The sequence below is a fragment of the Haliotis cracherodii genome, unplaced genomic scaffold (assembly GCF_022045235.1).
Source record: "Haliotis cracherodii isolate W230 unplaced genomic scaffold, xgHalCrac1.p SCAF_18, whole genome shotgun sequence".
Classification (NCBI taxonomy): domain Eukaryota; kingdom Metazoa; phylum Mollusca; class Gastropoda; order Lepetellida; family Haliotidae; genus Haliotis; species Haliotis cracherodii.
The window spans coordinates 2,787,841-2,814,935 of NW_027266273.1; the positions used below are offsets into that span (position 1 = coordinate 2,787,841).

Below are 27,095 nucleotides of genomic sequence, written 5' to 3' on the forward strand. Positions count from 1 at the left end.
GTAAGTAAAATTGTAAACATAAGATGATATACCTGCAATAAAAACATTTAGTCGCTAGTACTAAATGTAAATATGAAATAAGGTACATGGTGTATCACTTCAGTTCCAAAAGAATGTTGTTTCAAAGTATACGCCAAGATCTCGTTAATCTGGATGGTACTGTGAAATTTCTGGATTAAAAAAAAAATGGTTGCAGAGTAAATGCTGCATTTAATAATACAACATCTACACATATTAAACAAATATATAAATGTTGACAACGATATAGTTTTTTGTACTTGGTCTGCTCTTACACATCTTCCCGAGGCAAGAGAGATAACTAACTTTAAAAATCCAGTTTCCACCCTTACCGAACAAGGCTGGAGTTACTTGGCTCGACCGTAGCGCCACCAGTGGCTATTTCGACTTATGTCCCTTCTATGCTTCTCCTATGGACCAATCAGATTCCACCTCTCGTATCACTTGCATTTGCTTCAAACAATGGCGGCACCCAGTCAAGACGATCTGATTGATAATCAAGATCTAAATTGTGATAAAACGGGTCCTTCATCCCGAAGTGCATCAAATCACGTGAGCACCTTGATTAAAAACATGAAAAGTTTTGGTAAATAACTGTTGACAATGAGTTGTCGGTGCACATGCTTTGCAAATATTGCAATCAACATAAACTGCATCACAGTTTACGAACCGGATTTCGTTGCGTGATTGTGATTGGATTATGCATAGACTCGTTAGTCCAGCCAAAATGTAACTCCATAATACCAGCCTAGCTCGGCAAGGGATGAAACTGGACTTATTTAGTCAGTTAACTCATTTGCCTTGGGGTTAATGAGGGTCATCCATAAAGAATGATACTCACGTATGAGAGACAGATCGATGAGACATCGCAGCAGACGCACAGGGCCACAGGTCACGGCCAGCTTACACAGGTCAGGGACTGCACCACGTAGCATAGTCACTTGTATCCCAGGGTTCTTCAGGTGATTCTTCAGCTCTTTCTCTTTCAGCCAAAGTGAAGGAAAATCTACCAATGAATCACCATGTTTGTAAGGATGGAAGGACAACTCAGGTGACCAGAAAATATTTCTTGGATCATCATGTGTGTCAACATGGGAAGTCGATGAATTCAATGCTGCAATCACTTTTTCCCTTTTCCGCATTTCAGCAGCAATGCTTTTGTTGACAGGTGTACCCACCACTACAAGAGGATGGGAATGATACTCCTTGCAACTGCACTGAAATTCATGCTCACGCGTCATCTTTGCCGGTAGCAGGGATTCATGATGACTTATTCGCTCTTGAGTACCAGTGTTATGATGCCTTGACACATACAATGATCTCGTCATTGCTCGTTTTTTCTCATACACTATCGAGCGTTCGATCTGCATCTTCTTCATCTCAGGATTACGAATGTTATGTTTGTATTTGGAAGCTGCCATTTCTATACTTCGCGTTAAATCATTTCGAAGATCAGCTTTCTTTTCATCCTGTTTTTGCATATACTCTGCAGCTGCGTTAGGTTGGTAGATTTGAAATCCCCCTGTCGTTCGGGGTACAACTTCACAAGATTCACCCATCCAACGCTGTTGGACTGGAGAGTGTTCTCTAGGAGTCCCCGTCACAAAGACAGACTGAGTAAAGTGATGGTTTGCCATTGTTCGATTTAAAACACCTCTTCTCCTCAGAATCTGATCGTTCCCTCTTTCTGTGTTGCTTTGTGACTGAACTGTGTTAGGGACATATGGTAGCATGATAGTGAATCTTTATGACAAATATATTTGTTGTAATATATTATTTCTGAGAAAGGTCCATGTTCCTTGTGTATTTGTTTTATATGTTCTTTTCTTTAATTACAAACTATTAGTTATTAATTAGATATTTTCTATATAAAACTATTAATAAAATTTTAAAAAAACCTAAATAATAATCATTTATATATTTTCAGACAAATGTTTTTCATTAATATTTATTCATTATTTGCATTATCTTTATAACAGTCACATTTACCTTGATGGTTACGGGCAACAGTTAAAGGGACACAACTCTTTCCAATATGACTTCAGCATAAGCAAGCTATAATAATAAAGCTGTAGCAATTTATAGATTACAAAAAATGGGCTAAGAATAATTTAAATAATAGGAATATACAGTTAGTGTTGTATGATGCTAAGAAAATATTAAAAATATGTGTTCTTTATCATGGAACAAAAATTAAAAGCAAACACTGCCTGAAAAGAAAGATGTATTTAACAGCTACTTTAGAAGATCATAAAATATTCATGGTCTGTTTAAAAAGATTTAAAACTTTCGGCCAGATGATCTTCATGTACCTGTGCAGTGCGGGTTTTGGAATGACGGGGGTGTGACATATGTTAGTTTCAATTCAGAACTAAAAACAAATTTCTCAGAAAACATGAAGCTCTTCTTCCAACTTCATACTCCATTTTATTCACAGACTTGTTTTTAGACAACATTTCAAATAGATATCTGTATCATTTAAGTTAATTTAGTTTGGTATTTGTACCTGTAATCTACAAACCTAAACTTACATACTCATGATTCTGTCCCTCTGTTCACTTATTTTGCAAACATTATCATACTTTCATGTTATGTACACAAACTCGTACCTCCACATTATTAGACTTACAGTTTTATATTTCATTGGCAATTACCAGTGCAGTGGTGTGTACTGTATGGCATCTGCAGCATGTATTGAGTGAGGGAGTGAGTATGGCTTTAAGACAAATCAGCAGGGTGACAAATTTTGGTTCAAATGTCAGATTAAAACCAGTACACAATGTTCTAAGAAATCAGTGTGAAGGTTGATGATGGGAGGAACTCGCTTGGGGATAATGAAGCCAGTGCAGAAGTCTTCAAATGTGCAGTATAGCTAGATACAGTTGTCAAATCTCTAGGCTCTTCATAAAATCCTATGGTGCCACAGTGAGAGAAGAGTTGTAAAATCTCCAGGACTTCTCCACCTCACTGAGGAACCAGAAATACTGAGCATGATGTCCAGCTCAACATGCTCATCTTGAAGTGTTTCCCTTGATGCACAGAGAGACTGGAGTCAGATTTAGATCTGATATGAGGCAGACTGAATCATTCATTTTATGTAGATGATTTAATGATTACACATACCAGTGTAATCTTATGTAGATCACTGATGCAGTGTGAGGCAAGGCAGGGTTGGAGTTGGGCTGGCTGGACACTGTCAGTGTGGTATAGGGTATTTGGAGTGTAGTATTTGGTAGTCTGGCAGGTGCTGTAGTGCGGAATGCGGATTTACCAGGAAAGACCGGGTTTTCTATCACAGGGTGTCGTCATTTTCAAATTGTGATGCATTTTTCCTGAACATCATCTGAAACAGAATTGGAAAACATGTTAGAACAAATACGAAATATCTGAATTTCTGAGTTTATGAGCTGCTGTACCTCTGCACAATAGCATCATGAATATTGTAAATGATTGTCACAGCTTAATCACTTTGGAATCACGACCTCAATCCGCAAAATGGTCTAAGGCTACAGGTATTATAAGTAAAAGACAAATCTAACAAGGTAAAAAGTGAGCAGGACTCACTAATACACCCGACTTTGACTACAGTAAAATATATTTCAAAGCAAATAAACAATATTTTCTTAGAAAATCCACTTAGCAAAATCAAACTTTGCACTGCACTTCTCTTATTGGTATGGAAAGCTGTACCCCAAGTTGGAAAAGAATCTATGAAGAAGTAGTTATCAAGCTATAGGTCACATAATTGTTGGAAGTAAAAACATTCAAAGTAAAAATTTTTTTGTTTAAATATTGTATTTTTTCAGAAAATCCAAACATTGAAAACAAACTTTAAACTGCACTCTCCTAATAGTTTGGAAACTGAAGTAGTTACAGGTTGCACAAATGTTTAACTGAAAAGATTCTAAGTACAAAAATGAATAAAAGCTGTATTGTTTCAGAAAATCCAAATATTGAAATCAAAGTTTGCACTGTTCCTCTCCTACATGTCCTATAGGTATAACAAGTGTTCACCAAGTTTGAAAAGATGAAAAGAATCTATGCAGTAGTTTTCAAGTTATAGGTCTCACAAAAAAAATGTTCCTGGGACAGACGGATGGATGAAAGGACAGATGGAATTCCTTGGTATAACTTTATAGATCGGGGGTATAAAAAAGTACTGTATTGGAGCTACAACAGTTGTATCACATAGACAGCTTTGTGGAATGGTGCCCAGGTCTTATATTTTATAACCAAGACAAGAGCTCTTCACTTTCATGTTTTCAATAACATCACTTTTACCAAAACTTTTCCAAACCAAAATGTACATTTATTTCATTCAATTTTGTAAAATTTAGGGTAGCCTCATCCTGAAAATAAGCAAAAACTGCATCAGGCCATAGAAATTGCTTTCAAATATTCTTCAACAACCTACCGAGTAGAGTGACGATAAGTGTAAATGTCATTGGCACTGAGTATCTGGGTCACATGCTAATGTGCCAAAGTCAATCGCTTGCTGTCATAAATACATTCAGTGAATAGTGTTGTTGCAAATAGCAAATTATCCATGATTAGGGCAACAATAAACCATCAAGTGGCCTTGAAAATGGATGTTTATTCTAAGACAAACAGATATTTGCGGGAGATAATTGTTATCAATCGTGATACAACAGAAGTGAAAGGTCACATCTAGGTGCCACATTATGAGTACACACGTCCCATTGTTCACATGTATACTCAGTGGCAAAAGTAACTGTTCTTACTTATCATGATGGGATATTTCTCGAGTGGTTTAGTGAGCATAGTATTACACCACTTATAATCCAGCAATTTCACGGAGGGCAACTTCAGAAATGGGCTTTACACATGGTAAATATAAGGGGAATTGGACCCGGGTCTTCGGCGAAACGAGCAAATGCTTTAACCACTGAGGCTACCCTATTGCTAAGAATGCATTAATCCTCTCTTATAATACTTACTGTCAGAAGATTTGACATGTACTTGTATTTAACTGGACTGAAAGTTGACTCCAAAAGCTTTCTTAAAGAGTTTTATTTTTTAAAATTAAAATAAATTCAACATGTTCAAATTATGCCTCACAATTTTTGCATATTTTACACAAATTATGCCCAAAAGTCTGGTCACGTTATTTCCCCTGCAGTTAGAAAGGCAAAGAAAAGCTGAGGTGTGTCATTTTCTGACTCCTACCACACATTAATATGGCATCAAACAGTTCTTGGTTTGTTGTGTACTCAGAAAATTTATCAGTCTGCAAAGCAACATAATCCACACCATAATTATCATAAAATGACTTTTATCAATAAAAATATTATCGAAGTTATTTTTCCTTTGAATACTAAAACAATTTGCTACACAACTGATAATGTTTTCAATATGTATTCAAGGAAAGACTGTATTTACCATGAGCAGCAAAAGTGTCCTATCTACCTCATATGCAGTATATCATTCTTGAATATTCACTCCCCACAGTAGAACAGTTATGTCTACCCAATATACAGTATTACATCCTTGAATACTCACTCCCTACAGTAGAACAGTCCTGTCTACCCAATATACAGTATTACATCCTTGAATACTCACTCCCTACAGTAGAACAGTCCTGTCTACCCAATATACAGTATTACATCCTTGAATACTCACTCCCTACAGTAGAACAGTCCTGTCTACCCAATATGCAGTATTACATCCTTGAATACTCACAGTCCACAGTAGAACAGTCCTGTCTACCCAATATGCAGTTTACATCCTTGAATACTCACAGTCCACAGTAGAACAGTTATGTCTACCCAATATGCAGTATTACATCCTTGAATACTCACAGTCCACAGTAGAACAGTTATGTCTACCCAATATGCAGTATTACATCCTTGAATACTCACAGTCCACAGTAGAACAGTCCTGCCTAACTTATATGCAATATTACATCCATGGATAGTCAATGTGTGAAGTCAAACAGTTCTGATTAACCCTCAACACACACATAAATAAATGCATAACCAATTAATATTAAATCTTCTGAATATTGTGCATTTATACTTTGCATATATAATATTCAGCATTGTTCAGTTCCATGTATTTCACACTATGTGACTGACGATGTTTCATTGAAACAAGACCAAACACAACTTCCATAATTTCCAGGAATATGTCAACACAGTGTGAGACTGTGACTGTGAGAGACACCAGTTAGTTTCACTTTTGTGATTAACAAGAAATCATATTTCACCATGCAAATTAGAAAAGGTCATGTTACTGGCATTACCTGTTGAATAGGTCTGCACAGTATTACTGGTACACTGGTATACTGTGTTACGCTTTCAAGTGAGTGAGTGAGTGAGTATGGTTTTACGCCGCTTTTAGCAATATTCCAGCAATATCACGGCGGGGGTCACCAGAAATGGGCTTCACACATTGTACCCATGTCGGGAATCGAACCCTGGTCTTCGGCGTGACGAGCGAACGCTTTAACCACTAGGCTACCCGACCGCCCCGTTACGCTTTCAAACAACATGTATTGCAATATTTTGAGTGTGTTCTGGTATATTGAGTTAAAAGTAGTGTGACAAATTTTGTTATTATATGTTTCATTTAACCTACCATCTACACAGACATTCATTTACAAACATTTCCCTTTGATACTGATTGACAAAATGGCAGAAATACAGAAGCGATTTTTCTATCATGTTATCTCTCCTGTGTCCATGACTCCAAAATGGCGATGATTGACCAAACTGTCTAACACTTTCCCCACTATGTAGAAAATAGGATCTGCAAGTACAATCAGTGTCAATCACTGTACTTCAGCTCCCAAAATATATCGCAATATGTATCACAATACAGACGACCTGTGGAGATCCGGGGTAGAATAGGTCTTCAGCAACCCATGCTTGCCGTAAAAGGCGACTAATCTTGTCGTAAGAGGCGACTAACAGGATCCTGTGGTCAGACTCGCTGCCTTGGTTGATGCAATGTCATCTTTTCCCAATTGCGTGGATCGATGCTCATGATGCCAATCACTGAATTGTCTGGTCCAGACTTGATTATTTACACACCGCCTTCATATAGCTGGAGTATTGCTGAGTGCAGCGTTAAACAACAAACAAACTCAACATAGAAAGATGACACTGAACATGTGCCGAAAAAGCCCTCAATATCACCTGAACCTGACTTTTGCCTGCAACATACAACCGGAACAATTTGTCTGTTTGTTTGTTGTTTAACGCCACACTCAGCAATATTCCAGCTATATGATCAAGTCTGGACCAGACAATCCAGCAATTGACACCATGAGCATCGATCCACGTAACTGGGAAACGATGACATGGATCAACCAAGTCAGCGAGCCTGACCACCCGATCACATTAGTCGCCTCTTATGACAAGCATAGTCCCCTTTTACAGCAAGCATAGGTTGCTGAAGACCTATTCTACCCCGGGTCTTCACGGGAAGGAACAATTTGTAGCATAATTTTAAGGCACAGGACCGTGTAACTACAAATAATAAATAAACAAACTCGCAAAAAACTTGCAGACAAGTCCTCGTTTATTATTATTATAATTTTTATTATTATTATTACATGGTCCTGTGCCATTAGTAATCGTTTCTTGATTGCACCTTTCAGCTTATCAATAGCAAATAAAATATCAATAATTGCCAGAGCTATAAGGCATGATAAGGTGTTTCAGGGTTTCTTTCTTAACATTTAAGCAGCCAAACCAACAAGGTCTTCCCTCACATTTCATCTAATCTAATGTTTTCCAGCTACCAGTTATTCATAAGTCTTCTGCAACAATTAAATATTCTACTCAAAAGAAGTTAAAAACCACCTGATTCTTTTATGTTAATACTATAGTTGTAATCTGTCAAGGTAACATGAAAGAATCAGGTGGTCTGAAACTTCTTTTGAGTAGTATATCTTGAGGGCTCACTCAAACAAGATCATGAATATAGATCTCTCTATTTTGATTGTTTGTTTATTTCAGGACCTGTGACAATGATGAGTGAGTGAAATTCTACCCTGAATCAGGATGAGCTAGTGAGGTCACTGTAGTGGCGAGCAGGTCCAGGGTATATAATGAATGTAGATTATTACCCTAGATCATAGTCACAAAAAGAAACAGAGTGAATGTTGTTTTGCACTGCTGTCAGAACTACAGAAAACTGTGGTTATAACGAACTCTATGGGACCACTAATTTTTGTTCGTAATAACCGTAGTTCGTTATAAGCATATATACAACTGTCCGGGACTAAAAATAAGTTTGTTATATCAGTCAGTTCATTATAGGCGTGTTCGTTATAAACGTAGTTTACTGCCGCTTGGCAAAACAGTGGTTGATACCATGAACATCACCTCACATCCTCAGGATACAATGACAAACAGCAAATCACACTTGGGTAATCATGAATGATCGATTCTCATTATAGTTACTCATACAGCAAGCATGGGGTAGGGGAGACTGCTGCACCAAAATCCAAGAAATTAGGAAGAAAAGCAAAAGAAAGATGAAAAAAGGAAGATAGAGGAAAGAAGTCAAGCAGTGAAAGATATACCTGTGATATATCTGATCTGTGCAATGAAACATGAGACTTTGACCAGTCACTACAGCAGGCAACTCAACCTTCACTGCCCAGGAATGACGCTCAAATCAATACCAATTTGCCATAAAAGGCAAAAAATTATCGATAAAACTAAAACTATTTTGATTATATTTAGTTGGCAATTATATATGCCTTCTACATGCTGTTCTTTTTTCAAACATATCTGAAATTAATCAAGAAAATATGGACTGACATGTTAATTTTCGGGCTGAGTAAGGGATAGTCATAGAGATCACTTACAGTTTATAGTCTAGAAGTTGGTCAGGGATCACCTGAGCAGACCTGTTCTCCCATGCTGTATGCAGTGATCTGGTCACACTGCTAGTCATGAATTATTCAGTAAGCACATGAGTTGGGAGGATGAGGACTTCAGGGATGAAAGTACAGAAGCTCATTCTTGCCTGTCACTGATCCAGTGTCAGCAACGGTCACTGATCCAGTGTCAGCAACTGGCACTGACATATGAGGGCTGTGTCAATAGTGTATTAAACCAGTTTGAACAATGGGATTGCTGTGAATGATACTTACACGACTTTCTTCATGTAACTCTCTACCTTCTAACATGAGAAGCAGCCAGGACAACATTTTATAGTCAAGGCTAAAAACGCATATCTACACTCAACATGATCTACACATACGGTATATATATACCTAGGATATCCCCAGACTTTTTCACAAGTGCTTTTGGGCAGTTTTTTGTTAAGTGTATAGATTTGACTTTTATTATTTGAGCATGTAAAATTGTTCTGATTAAGTCAGTCTCTTCTGATACCTGCCAAGGCTGATGGTCACTGAGCGGCTATTGTCCACTGAGATGGCCCACTCACTGACCAGTGACAACAGGCTCCTGTTCTACAACACTATGGCCATCATTTTGTACAGTTAAATCCTCAAAGTTCTGAATGCCCATTTATAACCATCTTCATTTTGATTGTATAATTCACCATTATCACCATGTTGACATTGTGAAGACTGATTTGGGCAAAAAGCTACAACATATTTTCTGTCTTGTCTGTTTCCTGTTTGGAAGTCCTTCATTTAAAATAAAACTTTAAAAAATGTCTAATATCTGTCCAAACGTCTGTCTTTTTTTTGTCAACCATATGATTCTATCTGTCCACTTTGTTCAAGAATGTCAGTTATGAATACAGTGTGTTTTATCAAGTTGGTACGTGCTCTTGTCTGGTGACCTTCACTTGTGGTCATCTTTTTATCACATATTTACATTACACAATTGTTGGTTGCCAGAAAATCTACTCAGCACTCCTATACTAGCTATTCTATCAAGTTTTCATATTATCAACTAAATTTAAACATCAACAGACAAACAAATTCATGTCAACCAAGTCATAGATGTACACAAAACAATTCCACATCCTGAATGGTTGTGAGTCATGTGAACGTGATGCATCATCCAATACACTGTGCCCTGGCTACATGTCTACCTAATGTTTCAATCAAGGCGGCACAGTGAACAATGAGCACATAGTTATCAAACCTGGAACACTAGCCACAGATGTGTAGTGACAGTGTATTAAATGAACAATGAAATGAAACGAATCCTTATCAGACTTGTGGTCCACTGCAAATTGATAAAATGTTCATTAAGATCATTCAATGCCTATATACTGTATCACATTTTTGATATTGTAGTTATTTTTTATTATAAAGTGTAGGGCATTGAAGGTTCATCAAGGCGCAACCGGCTAAAAATATTTTTGAGTCCTAACATATAACAATTAAGAATAATACATACCGCCAGTCTCATGGGCCAAAAGCAAATTCCTGTTTGAATAATTAATGATTCAATAGCAGCATGTCTTATGATGTATATTTAAATTAACTAGGTTTCTTAAAATTACAATCATAATGTTTGTTACCAACAAGCATTCCACATATGTGTATAATTACGGTGGGTTACAGAGCCTGGACAAGATTATAGTGGTGAGGTGAGGTGAAATGGGGTTTAACGTCACATCCAAGATTATTGCACTACTAATAGCGACATGCATGCACATGCGTGTGTGTGTGGCTGCTTGTATTAGTCCGGACTGATGCTGATTTATAGTGATAGCCCACTGAGATACCATGCTGCAGTTTAACATGAATACCCCACTCAGACACAGTATACTGACTCCGAGAAGAGCAGTCCTTGTTTTAGCCCGTTAATGCCAATAGTCAAACAGAGTAACAACAAGTACCATCTTTTAACGTCTTTTGGTATGACACGGCCAGGAATCAAACCCCAGACCTTCTGCTCTCCAGGCAGATGCTCTACCACTAGACCTCGAAGGCGGTCGACAAGGTTATGATGTCTGCCACATGTTGCCAGCTTGACGATGTTAAAACCTGGGACTCCCACCTTCATGCTAATTCATGAGGATCCCTAAACTTACTCTTAAGCTTTCCCAGGACCCAGGTAAATACCTGGTGCATACAGCTGAATATGAACCCATTTCTTGCAGCTGGTACAAAACATGGCATACTTTAACACAGGTTTACGGTAGGCGTAGTGCTTTTAAGACTGCTTTGTGGAGCAGGACCCTGATGCTGAAAGTCGGAAATGATAAGGGAATTAACACATCCTCGATTGTCCTGGGCATTTGACTTGATTCTATTTATACAATGAAACAATGATGTCATGACTATTTACCACCACAGCTTTGTTTCAGAAGTGACATCTCCATCTCCATCTGTATTACCATGACGAATTTAGCACAGAATGTCTCTAGTTCACATGCTTCAAATCAATAACCAATAAAAATGAATTTTGTTCAAGTGAGTTCAGGATCGATCTACATTCAAAATCGCAGCTTCATACAAGTAAGAATATTTGGGCGACTAAGAGGTCTGTTTTTCATGTTTTTAATTATATTTTGATGGAAAGGTTGTTATCTGGATTATGAAGATGAGCAGGATGTTCTTTTTCTACAAGGCATTCCCAGTATCATTTGAGTGTACATGGAAAAGGGTGAGACGAGGACTGGTCATATCAAGGGTCATGTTTCAATAATTAAAGAACACCTTCATTTCACTGGATAGCTATAATAAGCGTTGTGTCATTAAACGGCATAAACATGACACATAATTATTGGGGGGGGGGGGGGGCTTAAATATTTTATGCCAAAATGGTCTTTTCACAGTTGACTCATTTGGGAATCAAACCAGGAAAATCTGTCAAATGAGCAAACACACTGACCACTTGCCTAAGAAACAACCATGGTCCAAGGTGTATGAAATCAGACTTGTCATTAAGCAAGATACAAAACCTAGCATATACTCACCTACATGTCAAACATGTTGGCTATTATCAGTTGTGTGTTAGCGTAGAAAAAGATTATCTTAAACCACAGAATCTATGTCCCATCTTGACCTGGCAAATAGTCATTGACTTTATTATCATGAATATGTTCTCACAAGCTTGAAGACATCAAACAAGTGAGGTCTTGAGCCATACCTTAAGAATATCCTTGAACTATGTTAAAGTGACACCATGTCATAATCAACATAATGATGACAAGGGGTGAATATCATCATGTTTTTAGTTTGATATACAATCATACACTGTGTAATAAAAAGAATAACAATAACAACAACAATAAAAATAATAAATAATGATACAGTAAACTATGTTTTTAACAAACACCTGTATACCGAACTGACAGATATAACAAACGGTTTTTTGGTCTCGTCCATTTTCTGTATATAGGCTGTATATGTGCCTTTAACGAACTACGGTTATAACTAACCAAAATTAATGGTCCCTTCTAGTTCGTTATAACCGTAGTTTACTGTACTATATGAATATTTGTAATGCGCTAGTCCATCCGTTGAAGCTCAAAGCACTAACACTATCATTATCCTGGTCAAAGGATCAGTGTGCACTTATTATTATCCTTCTCAGCTCCCTGGGAAGTATACAACCCAAGCTGCCTGTGAGGCACAAGAAGGTTAACAGTCACGATCAGCTACTGGGTACCCCTTCACTGCTGGGTGAAAAGAGGCATATTTCGAACAAAGTCACTTGCCTAAGAAGACACCACATGTGCTTCATCTGCTATACATATACTCACATGCAAAAGAAACGCAAATGGTTTTAAGCAAACGCAAATGGTTTAGTAACAAACACGGAACCATACATTGATACGAGGTTTAGCATGTGGTGAAGCCTGATGGTGTTATCAATATTTTTGGTTGCATTTTGGAAGCCCTGGGTAAAAACGCAACATAAAAAATGAATTGCCAAAACGCACCATTTCAATGAATATGTGGGTATCATGCACCCATTTCTCGCGAAATCGAAAATGCACGAACTGTCACGAACTGTAGTGGGTATAAAACTGTGGCAAATTCTTGGACCTACCACTCCTTGGTCAACAATGCCACACCTAACCCAAATTCAGAGAAACCAGGCAATCGGACGTTTGGAAGCTAGAGAGTCTGTACAAGATGTTGCCCGTCATTTCAACGTTAACATAACCACAATTTACCATCTCCTGCATCGATACAATGCTACACAGACCACAGATGACCTTCCTCGGAACGGTCGTCCTAGGGTCACCACACCTCGACAAGATCGGCAGATTACCAGCGACATCCGTTCCTAACTGCAAGTGAAAGTGCTCGACAGACCATAGGAACACATAACCGACACATTAGCCGGGACACTGTGATTCAACGTCTCCGTTCCAACAACCTAAGATGTCGCCGACCTGCATGTCGTCCTGTTCTCCAACCACGGCATCGACGAGCATGACTTCAGCACAGGGTCATCGCAATTGGCTTCATCGTGAATAGAGCCGCTTTTGTGTCTCCCATGCAGACGGAAGAGTCAGAATTTGGCGACGTCTAGGTGATCGTTTCGCTGACAGAAACGTTGTGGAAAGGGATCCATGGGGTGGACCTAGCATCATGATATGGGCAGGGATTGGACTTAATGCGAGACTTGGACCCATTGCTTTCTGAATGTTGGTCAAGATCGGGGACACGGCGTCACTGCTCAGTGGTATATAGACCAAGTGATCAGACCCCATCATGTTCCATTTTTTGCACAACATCAACAACACATTTTCCAGCAGAACAACGCTCGTCCCCATGTTGCCAGAGCTACCATGGCCTTTCTGCAACAACACAACATCCATGTGCTATCATGGCCAGCCCTCAGCCCTGATCTGAACCCCATCGAACACTTGTGGGATGAGGTTCAAAGGCGTCTGCACAATGTGCGCCCAGTCCCTACAACTGCCGATGAACTACGCACAACTGCTCTGGATGTGTGCAGGAGGACCCCTAGGGCCTTCACAAATCGTCTGATCCACTCAGTGTACAGGAGATGTGTGGCAGTGATGAATGCTAATGGTGGTCACACCAGGTATTGACTGACATTTTGGGTATTGACCCGAAACTGTGTAAGCCCTTAACATTTGAAAAAAACAATTATGTCATCTGCCTTTTATTCCATTAAACTGTCTTCAGTCATTTTTTTTGTCAATCTTGCCCTACTATAGAAAGTGAGTGAGTGAGTGAGTGAGTGAGTGAGTGAGTGAGTGAGTGAGTGAGTGAGTGAGTGAGTGAGTGAGTGAGTGAGTGAGTATGGTTATACGCCGCTTTTAGCAATATTCCAGCAATATCACGGCGGGGGACACCAGAAATGGGCTTCACACATTGTACCCATGTAGGGAATCAAACCCGGGTCTTCGGCGTGACGAGCGAACGCTTTAACCACTAGGCTACCCGACCGCCCCACATGACTATAGAGCAGGCTTAGTACACGTGACTATAGAGCAGGATCAGTACCTGTGACTATAGAGCAGGATCAGTACACGTGACTATAGAGCAAGCTCAGTACATGTGACTATAGAGCAGGCTCAGTACACGTGACTATGGACCAGGCTCAGTACCTGTGACTATAGAGCAGGATCAGTACCTGTGACTATAGACCAGGATCAGTACACGTGACTATAGAGCAGGCTCAGTACACGTGACTATAGAGCAGGCTCAGTACACGTGACTATAGAGCAGGCTCAGTACATGTGACTATAGAGCAGGCTCAGTACACGTGACTATAGAGCAGGCTCAGTACACGTGACTATAGAGCAGGCTCAGTACATGTGACTATAGAGCAGGATCAGTACACGTGACTATAGAGCAGGCTCAGTACACGTGACTATAGAGCAGGCTCAGTACACGTGACTATAGAGCAGGCTCAGTACATGTGACTATAGAGCAGGATCAGTACCTGTGACTATAGAGCAGGATCAGTACACGTGACTATAGAGCAAGCTCAGTACATGTGACTATAGAGCAGGCTCAGTACACGTGACTATGGACCAGGCTCAGTACCTGTGACTATAGAGCAGGATCAGTACCTGTGACTATAGACCAGGATCAGTACACGTGACTATAGAGCAGGCTCAGTACACGTGACTATAGAGCAGGCTCAGTACACGTGACTATAGAGCAGGCTCAGTACATGTGACTATAGAGCAGGCTCAGTACACGTGACTATAGAGCAGGCTCAGTACACGTGACTATAGAGCAGGCTCAGTACATGTGACTATAGAGCAGGATCAGTACACGTGACTATAGAGCAGGCTCAGTACACGTGACTATAGAGCAGGCTCAGTACACGTGACTATAGAGCAGGCTCAGTACATGTGACTATAGAGCAGGCTCAGTACACGTGACTATAGAGCAGGATCAGTGCACGTGACTATAGAGCAGGCTCAGTACACGTGACTTTAGAGCAGGCTCAGTACATGTGACTATAGAGCAGGCTCAGTACACGTGACTATAGAGCAGGCTCAGTACACGTGACTATAGAGCAGGCTTAGTACACGTGACTATAGAGCAGGCTCAGTACACGTGACTATAGAGCAGGCTCAGTACACGTGACTATAGAGCAGGCTCAGTACACGTGACTATAGAGCAGGCTCAGTACATGTGACTATAGAGCAGGCTCAGTACACGTGACTATAGAGCAGGATCAGTGCACGTGACTATAGAACAGGCTCAGTACACGTGACTATAGAGCAGGCTCAGTACATGTGACTATAGAGCAGGCTCAGTACACGTGACTATAGAGCAGGCTCAGTACATGTGACTATAGAGCAGGCTCAGTACACGTGACTATAGAGCAGGATCAGTGCACGTGACTATAGAGCAGGCTCAGTACACATGACTATAGAGCAGGATCAGTGCACATGACTATAGACCAGGATCAGTGCACAGGACTATAAAGCAGGTCGTACAATGATATGATGTCATCTGTACACTTGAATATAGAGCAGGTCATACAATGGTATGATGTCATCAGCACACTTGACTATAGAGCAGGTCATACAATGGTATGATGTCATCAGCACACTTGACTATAGTGCAGGTCATACAATGATATGATGTCATCAGCATACTTGACTATAGAGCAGATCATACAATGGTACATGTTTGTAGCTATCAGTACACTTCACTATGAAGAAGGTCATACAATGGTATGATGTCATCAATGACACAGGACTATAGTTTGTACAATGTCTATCGGAGGATCATGACCATTCTTATGTAAGAGTGTGGTTATACTTATGCACACATAAGTCCATTTGAACACATTGTCAAAACAGGGATTGCTGCATTTGAAATTCTGATGACGTTTAAGTGGATTAATTTGATAGTTCTTTGAATTATGTTTGAATACATGACTGGGGTTTTGCCAGTTTCTACGCCATGAAGTAAATAAAACATTGGAAGGCACCATAGAGAGGTTGTTGGTAGTTGTAGAAAAGAAAATGTGGGGAATTCAACTCATGAGTTCAATGAAGCATTTTCTCCTGAAATTAACACCTAGCATTCCTGAAAAAACTGCTTGTGTGATTACTGACAGACCAATCAAATATAGAACAGGAGTCGTGATGACCTGTACATAACTGACAGGTCAGCCTGATCATCAAATCAAAAGACAGTCCAAGATTTTGACTTTAAAAATAGAGCCTTGGTAAGTAGTTTAATAATATCATATTGTCTGTTAAAGCCTTTTGTTTACTGTAGATGAAATTTTTTTTAATTTATTTTTTTCATGATTGTTGCTCATAGATACGAAGTTGGTTCATAGCCAGGTTCAGGTAAATAGCAAAGATGTCATGGGTCACATGACTGATATTATTTGATTTTATGCTGTTGTTAGCTAATGTTCAGTGTCCGGACAAACATTACAAGTTGTAGACCGGTCTCGAGGGGGGCATGGGTTGATGTACCCCCTATGTTAATTTAAATTCCCTTCATCATGTTCATGAGCCCGAAGGGATCGGTGCACAACAAATTTATCTTATTGCAAACCTAATTATATTGCAGGTATGTCTTATGCATACATGCTCTGGTCCAAATCGTTATACCATAGTTCGGCATTAATATCCACTTAGCAGACGACAGAAACCAAACTTAGTCTTAGATCTATTTCATTCTAGAAATATCTTAAATATCTGGAAAATGGCTTCCTTCTTCATTTATTCAAGATTTCGAGACAAAATTATCAGTTGGTATGTTGCAAATGTCATGCCAACAGTTGGGCAATTCCAGCGGGGAACATAAGAAATGTACCTTACATGTTGGCGCGGTAGATTGAAATAATAGAATGAATCTGAGTCAATCAGAATCCCACATTTGTGTGTAAGGTAAGATAAGAAGTTATCTATCACAGGTGTGTGAATCATGTTCAGAGGATCATGATCATTACTTGAACAAATATGGATGTACTTGACACAATTCAAAGTCAATTGTGTTCATTATGTGAAGACAGATAATATTTGATAGCACGCCATACTGGTGAGTGTCAAGGAGGTTACCAGTCAGTTGTAGATCCATGTCTGGTTAGATAGACTGGGGGCCATTGTGCAAAGTGATCTCATTTCTGAACTTTTCAATCAACATAAAAATGTAAATTAAGCACCTAACAAGGGTCTCTTTAAAAACGATTTATGAATGTTTCACTCTTCCGCCTTATCATAGAACTCCTGCTTAGATATGGCTGAGTGAACATGGTGTTGAAGCACTATACATCACAAGGGGAACAAGATAGGAGAACATCACTTCCTTGTTTAAATTGGCCAGATATTACTGCCGCAGATAACAAGATTCATTGTTTGTCTTGACAGAGGCTCATGGGTGCTACACATTCGTCCACCAACAGTTAACAGAAACTACTCACAACCCAGGATAGAATGGAGCTGTTCTGAATAGTTGATGGTGTCCAATTTTACCAAGTTTAGTGAGTGAGTGAGTTAGGTTTTACACAAGTTTTAGCAATATTCCAGCAATATCATGGCAGGGGACACCAGAAAAGGGCTCCAAACATTGTACCCATGTCGGGAACCAAACCCAGGTCTTCAGACGAGCAAATGCTTTAATCACAAGGCTACCCGACCGCAACTACTAAGTTTAGTCAAGAGTTGGTCAGTAAACTAGTTGATGGTTGGTAATAAATAGCCCATAGTTAGACAGTAACTAGTAGGTCTGACTACAGGTGATGGTTGGTAAAGAATAGTGAATAGTTAGACAGAATGTGAGGTGAAGTGAAATGGGGTTTAACGTAGCATCCAAGAATATTGCACTTATATAGTTATGTGCATGCATGTGTGTGTGTGTGTGTGTGTGTGTGTGTGTGTGTGTGTGGCTGCTAGTACTAGTCTTGACTGATGCCTATTTATAGTGCTAGCCCACTGAGATACCATGCCGCAGTTTATCATGAATACCCCACTCAGATACAGTATACTGACTCTGAGCCGACCAGTCATTGTTTAAGCCCTTAATGCCGAGCACCAGACAAGGTAACAACAAGTACCATCTTTTAACGTCTTTTGGTATGACGCGGCCGGGGATCGAACCCCGAACCTTCCACTCTCCGGGCGGACGCTCTACCACTAGACCACGGAGGCGGTCTAGTTAGACAGTAACTAGTGAGGTCTGACTACAGGTGATGGTTGGTAAAGAATAGTGAATAGTTAGACAGTAACTAGAGAGGTCTGACTACAGGTGATGGTTGGTAAAGAATAGTGAATAGTTAGACAGTAACTAGAGAGGTCTGACTACAGGTGATGGTTGGTAAAGAATAGTGAATAGTTAGACAGTAACTAGAGAGGTCTGACTACAGGTGATGGTTGGTAAAGAATAGTGAATAGTTAGACAGTAACTAGAGAGGTCTGACTACAGGTGATGGTTGGTAAAGAATAGTGAATAGTTAGACAGTAACTAGAGAGGTCTGACTACAGGTGATGGTTGGTAAAGAATAGTGAATAGTTAGACAGTAACTAGAGAGGTGAGTGTGTGAGTTGGGTTTAACGCCGCTTTTAACAGTATTCCAGTTATATCACGGTGTGTCAGCTTAATGTGGGAGGAAAGCCCGAAGTGGTGCAGGTCTCACACGTTTACCACTTTGGTGAAACCCATGAGCACGGGTATTGTGCTGACAAACCTAGAAACATAATCGAGGCGAACCAGGATTCGAACCCACAATCATAGGTTTCTGGCGTGCCCAAGGGATGCACAGGGAATCGCGGCGCCTTCGACGACTGCCCCCCCCCCCCCCCCCCCCCGCCCCTTACTAGAGATGTCTAGTTGGTATCCAGTAATAATGACAAATAATATCTTACTACAGGTGATATTTGGTGTTTTATAGTCAGTAGTTGGTCAGTAACATGTGCTATTTGACTGTCTATGTTTGCATGGTGTGTAATTAACCAACAATCTACCATGCAGTCAATACATAAGACATGTACAATGTTAGTCACTGATCATCTATCAAACACTCAAGTTGATTTACAGAAATCTGTAATGTAATCATGGTAATGTCAAAAAGAAAATTAATAAACATTAAATATTCAAACTGTTAATTTTCATACAAGTATGAAAGTTGAAAAGATATTAGATCTTGGCCATTACATGTTAGCTTCCTTCAATAATAGGATGTGTGCTTCCACTGATTGTTGGTAGTTGGTTAAGGCCATGATTCCATGTCTCTTCACTGGTGATAGCTGATGTCAAGATACACCTATTAATACATATCTCGGTACTTGAGTGATGATATGATTATCACTATACTACTTTTTGTGTGAACTATTCCATGTTCCATGTGGCCCAGCTTGCAAGAAGCTGCAGCTGTCAGACCAGAGTTGTGTTAGCCCTCACTCAGTCACAATAGTGTTTAAGTAGTAAGGTTACAGCCACTTTCAGGTGTTTCACAATCACTAATACTTCATGATTATCAAGTAGGTGTTGTGTTTGTCAGCAAATGTGAATGTGATAAAAGCTGCAAATGTCACATGACATATCTGTAACCAACACTGTCATGTTGGATGACATTCACACCCAAATACAAGTGTCTGCCCACTACTGACAGCTACTGACATTCACATCCAAATACCAATGTCTGCCCACTACTGACTATCTTCCTTCCTGCCCTCCCACCAGTGTCCATCTCCTCTACCCACCCACAGTGTCCATCTCTTCTACACACCTACAGTGTCCCATCTCCTCTACCACCTACAGTGTCCATCTCCTCTACACACCTACAGTGTCAATCTCCTCTACCCACCCAAAGTGTCCCATCTCCTCTACCCACCCACAGTGTCCATCTCATCTACACACCTACAGTGTCCATCTCCTCTACACACCCACAGTGTCCATCTCATCTACCCACCTAGTGTCGATCTCATCTACCAACCCACAGTGTCCCATCTCCTCTACACACCTACAGTGTCCCATCTCCTCTACCACCTACAGTGTCCATCTCCTCTACACACCTACAGTGTCAATCTCCTCTGCCCACCCAAAGTGTCCCATCTCCTCTACCCACCCACAGTGTCCATCTCATCTACACACCTACAGTGTCCATCTCCTCTACACACCCACAGTGTCCATCTCATCTACCCACCTAGTGTCGATCTCATCTACCAACCCACAGTGTCCCATCTCCTCTACACACCTACAGTGTCCCATCTCCTCTACCACCTACAGTGTCCCATCTCATCTACACACCCACAGTGTCCCATCTCCTCTACCACCTACAGTGTCCCATCTCCTCTACCACCTACAGTGTCCCATCTCCTCTACACACCCACAGTGTCCATCTCATCTACCCACCTAGTGTCGATCTCATCTACCAACCCACAGTGTCCCATCTCCTCTACCACCTACAGTGTCCATCTCCTCTACCACCCACAGTGTCCATCTCATCTACCCACCTAGTGTCGATCTCATCTACCAACCCACAGTGTCCCATCTCCTCTACACACCTACAGTGTCCATCTCATCTACCACCTACAGTGTCCATCTCCTCTACCACCCACAGTGTCCATCTCATCTACCCACCCACAGTGTCCATCTCCTCTACCACCTACAGTGTCCCACCTCCTCTACCCACCTACAGTGTCCCATCTCCTCTACCCACCTACAGTGTCCTTCTCCTCAAAAGTGGATCTTCAACTGACAAGAATCACCTTTTTTTTCTAGCAGGTGCCATGACAACATTTTTGAATAATTCAAAAGTAAAACCTTACTTAATTGTACATGTACAGAAAGATTTTATGAACATCTTTTGACAACATTCTGTACAGTGGCATCTGAAAAGAAGAGAGTTGCATGAAGACTGCAGTTTTCACACAAAAAAAAGCAACAGTGGTAGCCATTGTTTCAAATTTTCAATTGTTCAAAATTATGTTTCCTTTGTTATTCCTTGGGCCATGTAGAAGACATTAAGTGAAAATGACATTGCTATGTTCAGTAGATCTGGACAAGAACAGACCTTGCATTTCAGTGCTAATGGTCACAGCCAGCACACAGCCCATAGCCATGATAACAATTAACATATTTTCCATTGTCGATGGTCCAAGACATACATGATGTATGTGCTATAAAAACACAGCTATTCTAACATTCCTGAAAAGTGCCATGGTCATCAGCAAATAAGTTTTGTCAGATTTGGCTGTGCCATGTACTCACTAGCTGCATGTCTTGCAAAGAGGACTCCCAAGTCAGCGTTCAACACCTATCTTGTCCTGACATCACACAGATAGATGCATGCATGAGGAAGGCATGATTAAAGAGATGCATGAGGAAGGAACAAGGAAAGATGACATATTCATAAAAATCTCAATGCTTTATTAGTCTCACAACTGACATTGCTGCATCGCAATTCAGGGATATTGTTGAAACTACAAATGTGGAGCAGGAAGTGTAACTGATACTCTTGTCTGCCCATTAAAAGGAAAACTCTTCACAGGAAACAAGCCTTCACTCATCCAAATATACCAATATGTTGTTGTTGTTGAAACTCCTATATATAAGTCCACGACACAGTGATCAAGTCACAAGGACGTCACACTCTCTTGAGTCAAACACTGGATTAAGAAATACAAGCCTTTATCAGTTAACATGATACTTTGTGACAGACAACAGTGTCAAGTATACAATCAGAATTACTGTACATGCTGAAGACACAAGCAAGGGTATATTCAAATGACTGTTTATTTTAGTAAAAATATTATTAATGAATTCTTTGAGAGGCATTTACAATTTGGAGAACTAAGTATGGATAAGATATATGGATGAATGTCTTTATTACAATTAGGAGCGACGTTTTGTTGTAGGTTCTAACACCATTATCAAGCTAGAGCAAACGGGCAATGTACAGTGGAACCCTCCTTGTCCAGACCTCAGATACCCGAAACCTCCCCAACCAGATGATATGTATGTGTACGAAATATATACTACATAAAATACTACTTTTATCTAGAAATCCACTTTCTGGATCAAGACAGTGATTTTCAATCACACAGAGTGCAAAATACACACTTTGTGCCGGACAGCAGTTACGCTTGACCATGATTGTTTAGCAATTTATCATCTGGCACCCAACATCATCATTTACATATTCCCTGTTCTGCTTAGCATTGTTGCAGATGTAGGGAGTAAGATTACCATGTGTATTTCTCATCAACTAAGCTGGAAATAGCAATCAGCTGTACATGCATTTCTGCCAATCTACCGGGGATTCAGTTAAAAAATACCCAATTTTGGTGCACTGGTCGGACGAAATTGTATCTTAAACTATTATTTTATCAGGAATAATAAATTCCAATATTGTGTAATTTTAGTTGCATTTACTATGTATATTTGAAATAATAATAAAATAAGTGTAGCACTTTGGTACAGCTGATTGCTATTGCAAGAGATGTTGTTTTACATATGGAACAGTTTGACAAGTCACCGTAGAGACTTCCTGCAGGCTTGCTATTTCGATCGTGAGAATGTTACGTTGACATATAAAAGTTTAACTACAACACACATGACTTCTAAGTCAAAGCAAAGCTTTAATGGCATATGAACCCATTCTTAGACAACTAAAGTTAGTTTCAAGGTAATCTGATCATATTCTCAGTAAAAAGACAGAAAGTTGGTGCGATCTGCTGATTAGTGCACTAATGGTAGCCAAAATTATTGAAAACAATATTGTTAACTATGAAAAAAAAAAGAGACAAATTCATACTTCCAAAAACATGAAGCTTTTACTATTATTTCTTAAGGTGTTCTTGATAATTAACTTTGCCAATGTCAAGATAACCTACCTTAACAATCCTTTAACATACTGGATTATTTAGTAACTGATAATGCTTTTACTAACAGTAATGATAAAAGCTCCATCCAGTGTTGTAATTTTAATTACCGGTAGCTCTGATAATGGTTACACATATATTTTCTTCAACCTGTTAACAATATTGTCAAACTATTATGCAAGGTTCAGCTAATAGAGACTGGCCAAGGAACATATATACTGAACAAAAATAGTAAGGGATAATGAATATGTTTTGAATACTTTTATGAAATAGTATACTGAGTCTTCACTGCATAAAAATTTCCCCCAAATATTCATGATCCCTAACAAATGTTCAGTATAATATAAAGTAGGGTATTTTCTGCTTGAATATACAAAATTTGCTTATTGTAAGATTAAGTTACCCATACTGATCTTCTACTTGAGTGAGTGAGTGAGTGAGTGAGTTGGGTTTAACGCCACTTTTAACAGTATTCAAGTTATATCACAGCGTGTCAGCTTAATATGGGAGTAAAGCCCTAAATGATGCAGCTCTCAGAAGTTAATCACTTCGGTAAAACCCATGAGCCCGAGTATGGTGCTGACAAACCTAGAACCTGGATTCGAACCCACAATCATAGGTTCAGGCAAGTCTGCACAGCGAATCGTGGCACCTTAGATGACAGGGCCACCCGTGCCCCCTCTACTTGAGTGAGTGAGGAAAGGTTTCACACAATGCAACTATAAAAATTACCAGTCCCCCTAATTTGTGTCAGTCCCAACTTTCAACAAATAGAAAAACATATGAAAATTACCTGGATTTCATTCTTTCAACATCATGTTCAATGTAATGATGTCATCTCTGAAGTAACTTAGATCTACACGTCATTCACACAAAGTGAAGCTGACTTCGAAAAATATACTCATATGAACATCGCCTATGTTTTGTTCAACAACAAAGATTTATGAGGTACTTTATTTGCTGGTGCACAGGGACTTGCAGAGACATGAATTACTGGTTCAAGCCTAATTTTACCGGTTAAAAACTGGTAATTACCGGTAAAGGGGAACACTGGACAGATGATCATCCAATAACAACAACCATGACCCACCATGCCAACCCTGTGTCAATATATTTATCTGTGACAACAAAGGTTCGTTTCAAGACCCCAATAACGATTGTCTGGTCAGTGTTGCTGTAAATGCTGGTGAGTTGGTGCTGATAATCAGTTTCATCATGATTTTGCAGGAAGTAAACTTCTCCATATTGCATAAATTGTTGTATAAATCAATTGCAAGTGACTCCATGGCATTTGGTCGGCCAAGCAAGCATTTTTTTTCATGTTCGTGTTTTTATATACCGAAAAATAGTTTGGCCACACCCACTAGCTAACTACTGTTTCCTGATTGGCTGATGACAGGGTAGCCTGGGCTTGGATTTCATTATTGCACCAAGAGATGTCACTGATTTTGTGTGGTTGTGTGCGTTTATTGTGCTAAGCATTAAATCTGTGAAGATATTATTCTTGACTTCTATATTTATAACAGTTGACTTCAATATGTTGTCACGGTTTTAGAGGTATTAAAGTAAAAAACGGTGAACACACTTTGTGTAAATCCTGAAGGTGAATGCAAGTGAATAACAATTCACAGTGTGCACACTGGGTTTATGTTTACAGAAATATGTGTATTGAGATCAATTCTTAAATAATATGACTGTGGTAATGAATGCATCATAAATACTGAAAGACAGTGACACTGTTCATCACTTTATTAAACCTCAGTACCAGAGTACCTAAAAGAGGATCTGCTGACATGGCATTTCCGGTGACAACATGTCCATGGTAATAACTTCACTTTGGGATAAGTCAATATCCATTGTCTGCATGTATAATATGCATCTGTTATGGCTGGAAAATATGTGTATTATATATAAGATAAGATGGTTGGTTATGTAACCAACCATTAAGTAACCGTTATGTAAACATCATTTGCAGACTAGAATATGGTCATTTGGAGTGCTTGTTGGAGCAGGATGCCTCATACATGTAATTAATACCCGAATGTTCATCCAACTGTTTATCCCACCTACCTTTCTGATTAACAAAACATTTGTTTCTCCTCTAACACCCATCTCCCATGTGTACGACCACCAGTCTTACAACACTTCACCATGACTGTCACATATCTCGCCTACCTCCGAGTGTCCGACCTCATCAACTCCTGCTTCAAAGTCAGTGAGCACGGTCAGTGAAAGTTGTGTGATAACACAACCAATACTTGATAACCCAAACCCTCACTGACACAGCAATACATGGGTGTGTGTTGACGATATATGAGTGAGCTCATTGCTGTTTTCAACAGTGTTTCAGTTATATCCCAGAATGCTGGCTCAATTTGGGAGAGAGAGTAATGCAGGGCTTGCTTTGTTGAAACCCATGTTTATTACCAACAGAACATGAAGATACAGACATCCCCGGCCAACTTTATGTGTTTACAGTTGTATGGTAACATTCTGTGAAACAATATATAGGCACCAGTTCCCACTAGGCGAAAAAGCTACATCGAGGGCCTAAGAACATTGAAAACACAACCAATAGAGATTTCACAAATTTCTAAATAGCAGAATAGCACCAGCTCAGCACCTGCCTGCAAACAAACTTTCGCAAAGAAATGTGGAATGATATATGATTAATACAGTAAACTACGGTTATAAAACTCAAAGGGACCACTAATTTTAGTTCGTAATAACCGCAGTTCGTTATAAGCATATATACAGTATAAATACAACAAATGGCCGGGACTAAAAAATAGGTTCCTTATATCGGTCAGTTTGTTATAAGCGTGTTCGTTATAAACGTAGTTTACTGTGGTTAATAATGAATGTTACACTCATTTTTACCAAAGTAACGGTACATGTGTTTGCCTTGGAAACTGAAAAATGATTAATTTCAGAAATTCCTGAATAGTAAAAGGCACCAGTTGAACACAAGCATGATGGGCATACAAGGTTCACAAAGCCACACTGAAAGATGTACAGGCAGATGGACAAAGCCCATTTCTATATGCCATGCATAAATGATTTTGTTATGTTTTTTAGCTCTGTACACAGCAATATATCTGTTATATGGTGTGGCCTGTAAATAATTATGTTGAGACCAGACCGTCTTGTGACTGACATCAATCAGTGCAATTGGGATACAATGACATGCAATCAATCAAGTCACCAAGCCTGACCACCCACCCCATCCATTTGACCGCCACTTATAACCAGCATAGGCAGTTCTAAACCAGAATCTCCATGCCAGAATCTCCATGCTCTCTACCCAAAAGAATGATAAGGAGAGGCATGCTATTTTACATGCATATATTATCTCCATGTCAGTGGTTAACAGAATCTTGATCAAATACTATGCATCCCGCCTGGACGCTGTTTACGAGTCAAAGAAAGTCACGTGACACAGCACAAGTTCACCTACGCTCAATCAAACAGCTGTTGTCTATCAATTATCATGTATGTATGTACAATTATATCAGTCTGGATGTATCATGGTCTAATTAATTATCATATCTGGGTGCCGTTGTACAAAACAACCTTAGCGCTACGACTGTCGTAATACTATGTTAAGGTAAGGAATTTATGATCACCTTAGCGCTAAGATCGCTTTGTACAACGGCACCCTGACATTCAACAGATAAACTAACCATGTTAACAAGGAAAAAAAAAATATTTGACAATTTATTGTCTGAACAAGAGGAAGAAGGGAGGTAATTCTGAGCACCTTTTTCCCTGAGGAATTTTATCCCCCTCATTTCACAATCACTTCAGATTATCAACAGCCAGGACAGCATGGAGAAGCTGAAAATAGCCCTCATTTAGTGTTCCTCATTGTCGTTTAG

The 27,095-nt window shown here is 39.5% G+C and overlaps 1 protein-coding gene across 5 annotated transcripts in view; it reads right to left on the reverse strand.

The window, feature by feature from the left end:
* The window catches only part of LOC139465667 (serine/threonine-protein phosphatase 6 regulatory ankyrin repeat subunit B-like), a 229,112-nt gene that overhangs the window by 191,442 nt on the left and 10,575 nt on the right, over positions 1 to 27,095 (reverse strand). For 4 of the 5 annotated variants that reach the window (XM_071247411.1, XM_071247415.1, XM_071247414.1 and 1 more), the window contains exon 2: positions 860 to 3,361. In XM_071247411.1, the coding sequence (XP_071103512.1) occupies positions 860 to 1,751 (892 nt within the window). In that variant the 5' untranslated portion in view covers positions 1,752 to 3,361. The remainder of the gene's footprint in view (positions 1 to 859; positions 3,362 to 27,095) is intronic. The other variant, XM_071247412.1, reaches the window with a different exon arrangement.